Source organism: Lynx canadensis, chromosome B1 (genome assembly GCF_007474595.2).
Source record: "Lynx canadensis isolate LIC74 chromosome B1, mLynCan4.pri.v2, whole genome shotgun sequence".
Classification (NCBI taxonomy): Eukaryota; Metazoa; Chordata; class Mammalia; order Carnivora; family Felidae; genus Lynx; species Lynx canadensis.
In genome coordinates, this window is record NC_044306.2 from 140,751,375 (window position 1) to 140,765,084 (window position 13,710).

The window sequence follows — 13,710 nt, forward strand, 5'->3', positions numbered from 1 at the left end:
CAAAAATTTTGAGGCTGCAACTGGAAAAAGTAATTTACTTGAAAGAAACATGGAAGAAGAGTTGGATTTTCGAGTGCAAAATGTTAATAGATACAGTTTTTACTGATTGCGTTTGGACATGCAGTTTGGATAATGATATGTGGCACTTTCTTTCTATAAATGCACCTGTAGCTTGATAACCTTCACTTTGTTTTAAATCTTATCCTCCACTGGCATTTATTTCTGGGCTAACTGTAAAAATTCACAACTTTTTATCCTTCAAAATTACTAAAGAGAACCGGAATTTTATATTGCTGATAAAATAAAATTGAATTAAATAAAAGGGCTAAATAGAAATAACAGCATTGTTGGTAGCATTCAAAGTTTTAAATAAATTAGAGATTCAGTCAAACTGTCAAATTACTGTCTAGTTACATCTATGTGGAGACTGGATCTATCTGAAATTTAGATCCAAACTAAAATTTGAACAATGAAAATATTATACATAAAGAAAAGTAAGAGTCGGTTCTCTCAACATTATCAATAGCATTGCATATTAAAAACCTTTCACTATGGAAAATCTCAAACATATAGAAAGAGAAAGTCTAAAATAACGAATTCCCTCATGTCTCTTTCACTCAGCTTCAATTGATTCTCAATTTATGGCTAATTGTATTTCATCTGTAATCCCTTCCACTTACCCATCCCAAATTATTTTGGTGAAATATCAGAATCATATCATTTAATCTGAAAAGTTTTCAGTATATATCTTTAGAAATGAACATTCTTTTAAAACATACCCATGACTACAGTAATATACCTAAATAGTAATATAATTCTTTGACGATACTCATTTTCAAAATTATTATTTTAAACTTCTTAAAAAATTTAAAACATAATTGAAATATTTGACATTAAGGTGAAGCAGTTATATTTTCAAACAGTTTTTCCTCTTTGTCTAGAGACTTGGAAGTATGTCTAAATTATCAGAAGCCATTGACACTTGGTCAGTAATTTTCTATCACGATGGTGTGAAAGTCTAGCTACCCCAGTACTGGTAAAGGTCATTTAGATTAGATCTTAGGCTTCATTTCTATCACATAAAGAATCGGCCATACACAATGTCATGAAAGAATATATTGAGTAATGATTCACAGAAAAGGCATCTTCGTTAAGAATGTCTGTTTCTAGCTTAAAGGGTGCGGAAAGAGAAAATGTTAATTTCCCCGTCATCTCTTCCAAAGCAAGCTAACTTGTGCATTTTAAATTCATGGAAAAGTCAATGAGTCATAGAAGGAAGATGTTGCTAGTAAATTCCTGCTCTGTTTGAAGGGGCATACTGTAATCTAGTGAAAACTGGTTGCATTTTGACATTAGAAGAACCATTCAGTGAAACTTGTGCGAAGTATTTGACAATTTTTGCTCTGTTTTTCACCTGAAAAATGAAGCTACTAATAAGTCTATGGCCTAAAGCTAAAAGGAATGAATGCATATGAAGGAGTTTTGTAAATCGTTAGGTGCTTTTTATCTAGTGCTGCCTAACAAACCACTCCACAACCTAGTGTCTTCAAGCGACAAGTTCTATGGAAACTGGCTCAGGCTAGGAGATTCTTACTCTGGGGTTCTCTCATGTGATTGCAGTCCGGTGGCAGCTGGACTGGAGTCTTCGGAAAGCTCAACAGACCTCCAGGTCTGAGAGAGCCATGCTTGGCACTTCAGCTGGGATGGTTGGCCAGGCACTTCTCTCATTACCCAACCTTTCCATAAGGTTATCCTGGGCTTCCTCCTGGTCTGATGGTCTCAGGATAGACTTCCGACATAACAGCAGGCTTCCTGCAGAGTGCGCGTCCCAAGGAAGAGGGAAGTGGAAAAGCTTCTTTTGACCTAGCTGCAGAAGTCACGTGGTAGCACTTGTACTTCATGCTAGTCAGTCAGAAGCTAGTTACAAGCAAGCCTGTATTCGAAGGGAGAGGCATACACATGGAGAGGCAAGGATCACACGGCACTACCAATATTTCATTAGCACTACCACGTTGTTATTTAATCTAGTTATTTATATACATCTTTGCTGTCTCCTTCCTATGCCACCAAAGTTTTTACATTTGATTTTTTTTTTTTTTTTTTTGGACAGGTTATCAAGGATCCTCCTCCACCACCACCTCCTGCACCAAAAGTGGTAAATCAGTGCCTAATAAGTGATGTGGATATTTTTTTCTGTATTCAGATACTATCCCCAAATATGATCATTTACTTTGTTGTTAGACAACGGTGATACCTGTCATTGACTTTTGAATTTATGAAAATTCATTGTTATTTTTCATCTTCTTATGACTTCTTTCATGTGCTTGAGGAATAGAACCTTCAAAAAATGACAAATATAGCCTGGCCATGAGGATCAATAGCACATAGAAACTTACTTTTCTTTTTATGTCAAACATCAATAGTCCGGATGTTACTTATAAAAAGTTGTAAGATCCAAGCTGATGGTTTAAAGATGCTATTCCTTTCTTCAAGATGATTCTTTTATATTCCATTCTTTGTTAGCCAAAATTGAGTTCGTATCATGAAATATGGAACGTAGTGGTGTAGTGCATTTTCAAAACTTTGCAACTGCCTATCTTTTTAGTACAAATTTTGCAGTTTAACTTCAACATGTATGTTGATGTTTTAAATGATTATTTAAATGCTGTTCTAAAGTTAATGTCTTTTTAAATATGAAGTGATGTATAGAACTGGAAAAATAAATGATGCTCATAGTTAGGGAGCAACTTCTGGTGATCTGGTGAAATAAGGGAGATTCCTAAAATTGGAAGGGCAGGAGTCCTTGTATTCTGTAGAATTCCACTTGAAATTTATGCATGTAAGCATAAGTACATCCTCATGCCCTCTACGTAATTGTTACCACATTTCTTTCATGTCAGTGGCATTATTTGGAAGAAACGTTTAAATGTGAGTTAGTTCTGATGAAACAGTATTTTAAGAAATTAATTAAACCCGTGTTTAAAAACTTGTATCTACCCAGGAAGAAGAAGAACCTCTGCCCACCAAGAAATGGCCCACGGTGGATGCTTCCTATTACGGTGGCCGAGGGGTTGGAGGAATTAAAAGAATGGAGGTTGGTATCTTTAAAAAGAAAAAAAAAACAGAAGCTGCTAATCTGAACGTGTAATTCTAGAACTATTAAACCATGGAAACTGTGTTTTTCACAATTTAATAACCGTCCAATTATATTTAACACTGGCTCTTTTTTGGATATAATTTTTTTTCTATGGGATCATCCTGGCCATTTCAAAACCATTCAAGAAGAACTGACTTCATTTAGTCAAAGCATCGCATTGATAAGATGTTTGAACTCTAAAGGGCAAAACAAAGTTAGGGTTTTTCTCACTATTTTGGAAAAAATTACTGCAGACAGCATCAACTTTGTAGAAGCCAGCCACTTAAAGTTGCAACAATGCTTTTCTTTGAAAAGATCCAATAGTTATGTACTGTTTAGAGATAAAAATGTTAAAATATTCAGTGGTATGGGTATGACCTTATCACAAATGTAAGGAAGCACATTTAGGCTTTTTTTTTTTTTTTAAACAGCTTTTAGTTACCACTTATGAACAATTATAATTAACTTAATTTATTTTTTTAAAGTTTACATATTTATTTTGAGAGACAGAGAGAAACAGACAGGGTGTACCCATGAGCAAGTGCAAATGGGCATGAGTGGGGGAAGGGCAGAGAGAGATGGAGAGAGAGAGAGAGAGAGAGAGAGAGAGAGAGAGAGAGAGAATCCCAAGCAGGCTCTGTATGGTCAGCACGGAGCCTGACATGGAGGCTCAAACTCAGAACCCATGAGATCATGACCTGAGCCGAAATCAAGAGCCTGATGCTTAAACGAATGAACCACGTAGGCACCCCCATCATAGTTAATTTTAAATATCACTTACAGAATGTATTGAACTTTTAAATTTTTTTTAACGTTTTATTTATTTTTGAGACAGAGAGAGACAGAGCATGAATGGGGGAGGGGCAGAGAGAGAGGGAGACACAGAATCAGAAGCAGGCTCCGGGCTCTGAGCCATCAGCCCAGAGCCCGATGCGGGGCCCGAACTCACGGACCACGAGATCGTGACCTGAGCTGAAGTCGGACGCTTAACCGACTGAGCCACCCAGGCGCCCCTGTATTGAACTTTTAGACTGGTTCAAATTGAACTTTAATATTATATCTTCAAAATGAAGTGTGGTCTTCTTGCCACCACAGAAATAGTTCTCAAGGTGATAGCTTAATTAATAATAAGCCATTATTGCCAGCACTGAGCCCTTAGCAACAGTGTAGACAGGCCAGCATCCCACCTCAAGGAACAGTTGGAGGAATTTGTCATTGATAGGCTGACTTTATTATGAAACACAGATCCTGGCATTTCTTCCTTATTAGTTACCTTTTAACTTTACTTCTTGATAAGAAGGAGTTTTTATGTGTTCTGCAATTATCATGTATCTCCTTGTATCGTGTATCGTGTATCGTGTACCACCGTATCTGCCTTGTCGTGTCACTGCCAGCAAAAACCAGTAAGCCAATTAATAAACAACCTCACAACGGTTGCAGTTTTCTCTTTTTAACTTTTCTATAAAATTCAGATTCCCTAGGAGAGTTTCCCCTTTCAGAATAAATTTCAGTATTCTTCCAAAGAAGTGGTTACTCAAGCCATCTGATAGTGATTCTCACTTTCTTGACCACATTAGATGTTAAAGTAATGCACACTTTCCATAAAAGCATGCCACTTTATTGCTGAAATATCCACTGAGACAGGTACGTCATTGCTAATAAGCCATGGAAAAAGGAGATGCGGGAAGCCATTAAGTTTGTCTTTTGGAGGAGATAGTGCGTATGTGTTTTCTTGTGAGTGATTGAGAATATCACACAGTCCACAAGAACGTGGCTATGCTAGCTTTTGTTGCCTGTCACAGAACCAGGAACATTTCCTTCTGCTTACTTTTGTTGTGTCATTCAAGGCTTGGAGGGGTGGGGAAAGAATAGACTATGTCATCTAATGTATATGAAAAATAAACTTGGAGATAAAATAGTTACCTCTGGATATCCTAATATTGTCTATCTCAACTTATTTTTAGCTTATTTCACCTCATTCCAAAATGTGTATGTAAAAAAATGTGTGCATGGGGCGCCTGGGTGGCGCAGTCGGTTAAGCGTCCGACTTCAGCCAGGTCACGATCTCGCGGTCCGTGAGTTCGAGCCCCGCGTTGGGCTCTGGGCTGATGGCTCAGAGCCTGGAGCCTGTTTCCGATTCTGTGTCTCCCTCTCTCTCTGCCCCTCCCCCGTTCATGCTCTGTCTCTCTCTGTCCCAAAAATAAATAAACGTTGAAAAAAAAAAATGTGTGCAAGGGAAAAAAGGTTTTGACAAGACATACTACAAAATGTTAGTAGATTTCTCTGGATGGAGTGATTTTCAGTTTGTGCTATGTATTTCCCTATTTTTCCTAACTCATTTGATAACGAGCATGCACTACTTCAGAGTCAAAATAATACATTTAATTCTATTTTGAAATCCACACATATAAAATACCACATGACCGTGAAATAAGGATATGCTAGTAAGTGAGCCTTAACTGAATAATGTTCTTGCTGAAAAAACGAGGAATTATGCCAGATTTTTGTGAGTCTAATATTCCAGTGTACCAAAGATTAAGATCTCTTTCTAAAGGGGGGGAAAAAAAGCATACACATGAGCTCCTGAAGGGGTCCTGAGTTCAAAGGAATAGTATTGGTTTATGATCAAGAAAGCCAAAGGCTCATGCACATTCTTGAGTAACTCACATTTCAAGTTCTAAGAGTTATTAACTCTTAATATGTGAAATGATATTGCCTGTCCTTTTCAGTTTAAGAAAACTTATGAAAAGGACCCACTTTAATGATTGGGGTGCATTTTAGCTTTGGACAATTTTGGCTACATTGTATAGGGTATTCCATACATAGGGTATGTAGGTATATAGGGTATTCCATACATAGGGTAAATAGGGTATAGGGATGGAAATGGGAATGAGAAAAAATGAGAAAGGAAATGTGAACATTACAAAAGGGAAACAATACATAAAAATACACAATAAAAAGAATCAAGAATTAAGCATCATGAAACTTTCTCAAACCTGATCTTATTTAAACTTAGGGAAAATAGAAAATTTAATCTGTTTTAAAACCATGCCTATTTAAGCCTGGAAAGTATTTTCCTTAAAAAAATACCTCTAACTAGGAAAAATAAATGGAATTCTAGAAGTTATGTGCACATCTGAATTACAGAACAAATCTTCATAACTAATGTTATTTTAAGGCAGGATAGGGATTTTACATAGATTTTTTTTTCTTACTCTTCCTTTAAATTAAATATTTAAACGTTACGGTAATGGCAATTTGCAGAACGCTGGAACTGAGCTGATGTTAATAACAGCTGTTAGCACAACTGATCCACAATACCTAATGACTTCAAATGTGTGTTTCTGCCAATTCAGCGTGAAACTGTTTTTGTTTCTTTTCTCAATTCTAAAATTGCTCCTTTATGATACAACCTCCTAGTCATCCAAATACTCTGGCAATTATGGAATTTTATTGTTTATTATGAAAGCCAAGTAGAGTTGGAAGGATTTAGCTATCAAGCTTGCACTTATTTTTTTTTCCATAGTAAAAAAGCCAGGTATATTAATTCTGCTAAAGTTCCCTTTAGCAATTTATTTGTCTGTTTTTTTAAATCCTTTTGTGACTATCTTAAAGTGGTTAAACTAAAATATTAAAATTTATACAACTAAATGTATATATATATATATATATATATATATATATATTTGCTGGCATACCTTGTTTTATTGCACTTTGCTTTATTGTACTTCACAGATACCATGCTGTTTTTTAGAAATGGAAGGTTTGTGGTAACCCTGCATTGAGCAAGTCTGTCAGCATCATTTTTCCAACAGCATTTGCTCACTTTGTGTCTTTGGGTTATGTCTTGGTAAATTCTTGCAATATTTCAAACTTTTTCATTATTATTGTATTTGTTCTGATGGTCTACAATCAGTGATTACCACTTGCTAAAAGTTAAGATGATGGTTAGAAGTTTTTAGCAATAAAATATTTTTACTTAAGGTACATACATTGCTTTCTTAGACATAATGTTATTGCACACTTAATAGACTACAGGACAGTGTAAACATAACATTTATATGCACTGGGAAGCCAAAAAATTCATTTGACTCATTTATTACGCTATTTGCTTTATTGTGGAGGTGTGGAGCCAAATGCGCCATATCTCTGAGGTTATGCCTGTAATTGCTTGGAGAGTTTTAGGAAAAATCTATGAAGTATTTCCTAATTTTAGACTTTGAAATTGAATGGGAATTATTTGTTTTGTTCTTTGTGATAATGGTGACGATGAAGGACCAGTTACTTTAGGAACTAACACTAAGGATTCAACTAATGAATTTCCTTTAGACCTCAGCAACTCTACTTCACAGAATATAGTCTTTTAATAGTTGAGTGTCTAGAAATACCTTGAGTCAGAACTCCAGTTCAACAACCTTCTTCATGTTCTTTATCTGAGAATGGTGCCAATGATAATTGGAGAATATGATTACCATTACCTCTAAGATACCAACTGTGAAAGCGAGCCTGGAGAGCTGTGTATGTTAAATCTATAAGTTCTGAATAGATCTAACCTTTATCTACTTACATTTTTAATTTGAATTACTTTTCTGAGTTATGGCATTCATTTGTTTACTTAACTGTGTATATTTTTTGTTTTCTTTTTGTTTTTTTTTTCCCTTAAAATTGAGACTTCACAACTGCCGGAATAATATTCTGGTTTTAGAGGGTTTTGTTTTGTTTTGTTTTTGTTTTTGTTTTTATTTTTTTAGCTCAGGTTAGCTATATTTAAAGATTTCATAAGTTTTAGTTTATCTAGGTGAAGACACTGTGATTTGAAAGAGAAGGTCATTTCTCTGGAAAGAAAACCAACTACCTAGCTCTAAAGGTTTAATGGTGTTTAAAACAATTTTAACAACCTCATAAAGAACATTCTAGTACCACTGATCACACTGAAAGATACAGATACATTTTAATGACTCAGCAGGGTCTACTTGAAGTTGAAAGCCTGTTCTAAAATTGTAGTAAAAAAGGTAAAAACATCTAAGTAAGCCTTATCGAAAAGCCATGAATAGTTCTTCCTGTGAACAGTAATCATCTGTATCCCTACCCACTAACTCAGGTCATTAAAATGCTTTAAAAAGTGCCTAATTTTTTTTTTCCTTTGTAGAAATCATTTAACTCTGGTGAATCAGCGTGCTCTGGACAAGGCTTCGTATTTCTTTTTAGACCTTCACTTATCTCATCCTTATCGTCTTTGTTAATGTCCTTGCTTTTTGTAGGACTTCTCCACTGCTCCTGGGTGGACAAAATCTTTCTCCAGGAGTCACATCCTATTCCCATACCTATAAGGTGGTAAAGTTTAGCTCAGATTTAGCTCTTGATTCTTATTCATTGAAGAATAAAGAAAACAATCATTTGACCCTATAGTTTTTCAATGTCTAGAGCTTTCAGAGAAGGAAATACCCTAATATTTGTGGAATTCTCTGGTGCCTCTGAATTTTTCTTTTCAAAGCAGAGTCTTTTCAGATTTGCCTTCCTCTCAATGAAGAATTGACCTGTCAAATAACCATACCCAAATAAGCATCAAACTAAAGACTAAAAGCTACTTTACAAAGTCAAGTTTTACAAATTAAAGAAAAATTGTATATAATGATTTTACGTGTACAAATATTTTTTTAAAAGACTTTTTTTTTAATGTTTTATTTATTTTTGAGAGGAAGAGAGGGAGAGAGACAGTGCATGAGCTGGGAAGGGGCAGAGAGAGAGGGAGACACAAATTTTGAAGTAGGCTCCAGGCTCTGATCTGTCAGCACAGAGCCCAACACAGGGCTTGAACCCACGGACTGGGAGATTATGACCTGAGCCATAGTCAGACTTATAATTATTTTACTTCTAAAGTCTAAATGTTAAAATCATACTTTTTGATTTAGGCAAACTTGATGAGAATTTTGGAAGGAACAACTTACTCCTTTGTATAAAATACAAAGTTTTTTACAAAGTTGTAAAATACATGTAAATTATATTTGTAAAATTCAAACCTATTTGAAAGGTACTTATTTCAGACTGCTTACGTTCAAATCCCTGCCCTGCCACTTGCTAGCTGTGTGACTTTGGACATATCACTTAACCTTTCTGTGCCTCAGCTTCCTCGTCTGGAAGGAAAAGAATATAGTACCTATACTGTCTATTCCATTGCATTTTTGTATGGATTAAATGCAAATTGGCACATGGTAGCCATTCAGTAAATGTGAATTGTCATCATCATCTCTTTCCCCCAGTGCCATCAGTACATATGGGTACGTATTTAGCTAGAAGAGGAACATACCTAATTTAGTCTCAGAAGAGGAGAAATTCAGAGTTAGTATACTACTCATCTGTTTATTCCAAGATGGTGAGCCAAAAGACCATCTACTAAATAAGAGGTTGTTCTTCTAGGACACTATATGTCTGATACAAGTATTTCCCCATTGTTTTGAAGGTCCGTTGGGGTGATAAAGGATCTACTGAAGAAGGCGCGAGGCTAGAGAAAGCCAAAAATGCTGTGAGGATTCCTGAAGAAGTTGAGGAACCTGTCAGGCCTAGACCACCTCGTCCCAAACCCACGTACCAGCCTCCTCAGACAAAGTGGTACACACCAATTAAGGTAGTTGTTTAAATTTTGTATGATTTAACTGAGAAACTGTAACTAGAGAAAATGTGACTTCTTCAGCTCCCCCAAGCTCCCAACTGTCTGAAGGAGGACCAAGGTACATCAAGTAACAGACATTCATCATACATTCTAACAACTGAATGCTGCTTTCTCGGCAATAAGAACCTCCATTTTTGTTATTATTTGTTTAATTTAGTAAAGAAAGGAGAGAGAGACTAAGACTTTACCTTCTTCATTGTAACTGTTCGTTTATTTAGTAAGTAGAGGTTGAATACGTCCACTGAGAATTTACAAATCCTGTTTCCCTTTAGGGTCGTCTTGATGCACTCTGGGCTTTGTTACGGCGGCAGTATGACCGGGTTTCCTTGATGCGGCCTCAGGAAGGAGATGAGGTTTGTATGTGGGGATGTGTTAGGAAAGAGCGGAGTGCTTGGATCGGTATAATGAAGGTAGGGAAATAATGATCAAAAAGAATTTAAAGCCCTCGTCACACTTGAGGAAGGAATCATCGTCTTACATGTTCCTATTACACGTGCCTATTACATAGGGTGCTTAATAAATTATTTTCTATTGTTGCACTATATTTGCAAGTCAAGGCTCAACACAAGTCCTTTCTCAAGTAGTATGTAAAAATTATGGCCTATTGTACACATACTTTCATATGCACACTTGTTGCTTCAGCCTTTGACTTGGACATCACATTCTGAGGTTTTCAAGGTGGGAAGGACAGACTGAGGACTAGTAGCAGACATATGTCCTAGCAGACTAGGACAGACTGAGGATCCTTTCTCTGGCATCTACCAGCAGAGAGGCCCAGGGAACATAGGTGAACTTCATTCACATCAACTTCAGAGGACTTTAGGTTCATTCAGGTTTGATAGGCTATTTTTTTTTTTAATTTTTTTTTTCAACGTTTTTTATTTTTGGGACAGAGAGAGACAGAGCATGAACGGGGGAGGGGCAGAGAGAGAGGGAGACACAGAATCAGAAACAGGCTCCAGGCTCTGAGCCATCAGCCCAGAGCCCGACGCGGGGCTCGAACTCACGGACCGCGAGATCGTGACCTGGCTGAAGTCGGACGCTTAACCGACTGCGCCACCCAGGCGCCCCTAGGCTATTTTTTTTTTAAGATGAATGATTAATGACACTAATATTTATTTTACAGTGCCAAATTAAGTTATGTTTAGTGTTATATATTTTAGCTTGGTGCTTAACATACAAAAACATCTAAATCCTTAAAATTTTACTTCTAGGAAAATGGGGGTCATTTTAAAAACCTCTGAGCTCAACAATTTAGGAAATACAGTTTGAGACTTCTCAACAGATCATTTACCCTTTGCTTGGACCATAGGTAGAGTGAAGCAGGTGGTTTATGGAACAACCTCGTTCATTTCCAGACCACTGTAGTTAATAGAAAGTAAACTCTATTTACTCTTTAATATGCCAGCCTTTCACTGTGTGTGTCTTAAAATCATTGTTGTGCATCTTCTTAGTTTTCTGTTCCCCAGATTAGACATTAATTTATTTGTTTAATAATTTTCACCTGTACAAGTGTTGGGTATTGTGATAGCACTAAAGATGTATTAGCTGACAAAAGCAGGCAGTGGTTCTACCATTCTTGCCAATACTGTATATATTCTTTTCACTCTTATGATTAAAGTTTAGTTTTGTCTTTCATCATTTCTACTAATTCTGATTTAATTCAGTAGTTTTTGAATTATATATGTGCCTTAGTAATGACATCAGGTACTAGTGAGGGGTAGATACAAACTGTAGCCTTCGCCCCTAAAAAACCTAAAACTTGTCTGGGAAACAAGACAACTAGGAAAGAAATATTTATTCCAGAAGGTGATATGAGCCACAGTATAGGTAGTTATCAAGTACTTTTGAGTGTACAGAAGGAAGAGAGATGAACTCTTTCTGGAGGAACTTGGGAATGCTTCTTCAAAAATATAGGTCTTCTATCTTTAAATATGAATAGGATTTCAACAGGTGGAGTTCGGTGGAATGAGCTTTTCCATGGATGAAACATCAGGAACAAAGTCTCTGAGGCAGCCAAGAACACAGTGATTCGTGGATTACTAGTCTGAGGGTTGGGAATTGAAACCAGAATGACAGGTTGGGAATAGAAGAGAAGAAATCTTTTGAGATTGAGCACAGTAAATATTGTTATTGACAAGGCCAACCATGTGACTCTGTGATATTTGTGCCAAAAAATCTACACCAATCATAAGGCATACATAATCATAGTACATGTTGGGTCAACTTTATAAAAGACTGTACAATAACTGAAATACTTGTTTTGACCCCAAATGTCCTGTCTTGTTCTCTTGTTACCCATGTCCTCTCCCCACCATACTTACTACTCTTCAGATATGTTCAGTCCATTTCCTTGAGTATGCACACTCTCTCTTGCTTTCTTTTTTTTTTTTTAATTTTTTTAACGTTTATTTATTTTTGAGACAGAGAGAGACAGAACATGAACAGGGGAGGGGCAGAGAGAGGGAGACACAGAATCTGAAACAGGCTCCAGGCTCTGAGCTGTCAGCACAGAGCCCGACGTGGGGCTGGAACTCAAGGACCGTGAGATCATGGCCTGAGCCAAAGTCGGATGCTTAACCGACTGAGCCACCCAGGTGCCCCATCTCTTGCTTTCTTAACTCCAGGTCAAATAATATTATCCAGAAAATAATTTAATTGTTTATATGAAATCATGATTGCATGGCACCATGGCCATAATCTGTATGGACATTCCAACATCCCACAAATTTGATTTTAAAAAAGAGAGCAACAATATTTCTTAAGTTCCAGTACCTTTTTACCTTTAGAGTATCTTTCATTTTAGAAATAAAAGTGATTCACCTAGTAAGAAAATGACCTAGAGGTAGAAATAGAATTAGGATATGGAGCATATTTTGCACTGCTAATTTTGATGTACATTTGGTGTAGGATATTAAAATGGGATGATTTGCATTGGTAAGGCTTTATTTATTCATGAGAAGCAGACTGGCTCACCATTACCTTCTACTTACTATGGCTAGTTAAGCCCTCAAAAACTAAATGGACTGAACTGTACAATTTTCACCAATTCACTGTATGTAGACATGGTTTGTCTCCCAGGATTACATGGAGTAGAGAAAAATTTAAATTTAGGAGATTAAGATATTCAAATGGCAGAGGCCTCCACTCCTCTGGCTATTCTTCATGTTGAATACTCCAAGTAGGCCAGAATAGAATCATTGAAGGAGTAAATTAGTCTTGGAAGGTTTTTTTGATAGCTTAAAACCATACTTACTAGTGACTGGATGCTGTAGCATGTGGCTGGGTAAAATCCTATCTTCAACTTTACTCCCCTGAAGCCAATCAGTACCTAATTAAACTCAGACTACTCAAAGTACTCATGAAAGGTTTGATACATGTGTGTGTACAGCACACATGTATACAGTAAAGACAATCATTGTCCTTCCAAACTTATTACTTTGATTTCACAAATCTATTTTTCCATTAATTTTTCCCATTAAATAATAGGGAATTGGTAAATAGTATTGTATCAGCATAGGTATATTGATTCCCACAAAAACCGTTCGCATATGAAATAATGCACTGGAAAAATGTTATTAGCTAGTCAAGGACAATCTTTTTAAAAGAAACTTTCTTATCAACATACAAATAGGTGAAAAAATTTGCCAATAATTTTGTTATTTTCCTGTGCTCATAAAATCTTGTGCGTGTTCACCTTTGATTATACTGCTTAGAAGTATTTGTACAATGTCATACGAGGCATGTGTATAATATGGGCAATTTGTACGTTGTAGAAATTAAGAACTTTTGGAAGAATTGTCTAGTCGTTGGAAATGGATAGTTTGTTTCATATTGTCAAGGAATAAGCAAGAATGGTTTCTCATTTGTGACTTTTAAAGGAAAATAGTCTCTTTCTTAAAAA

General features: G+C 36.3%; 1 protein-coding gene across 1 annotated transcript in view; it reads left to right on the forward strand.

Annotated features, from left to right (window-relative positions):
• ANTXR2 (ANTXR cell adhesion molecule 2) overlaps positions 1 to 13,710 on the forward strand; it is a 114,163-nt gene that overhangs the window by 47,641 nt on the left and 52,812 nt on the right. Inside the window, 4 exon segments of the mRNA XM_030313609.1 lie at positions 2,111 to 2,155; positions 3,002 to 3,094; positions 9,597 to 9,761; positions 10,079 to 10,159. Coding sequence (XP_030169469.1) covers positions 2,111 to 2,155; positions 3,002 to 3,094; positions 9,597 to 9,761; positions 10,079 to 10,159 — 384 coding nt within the window.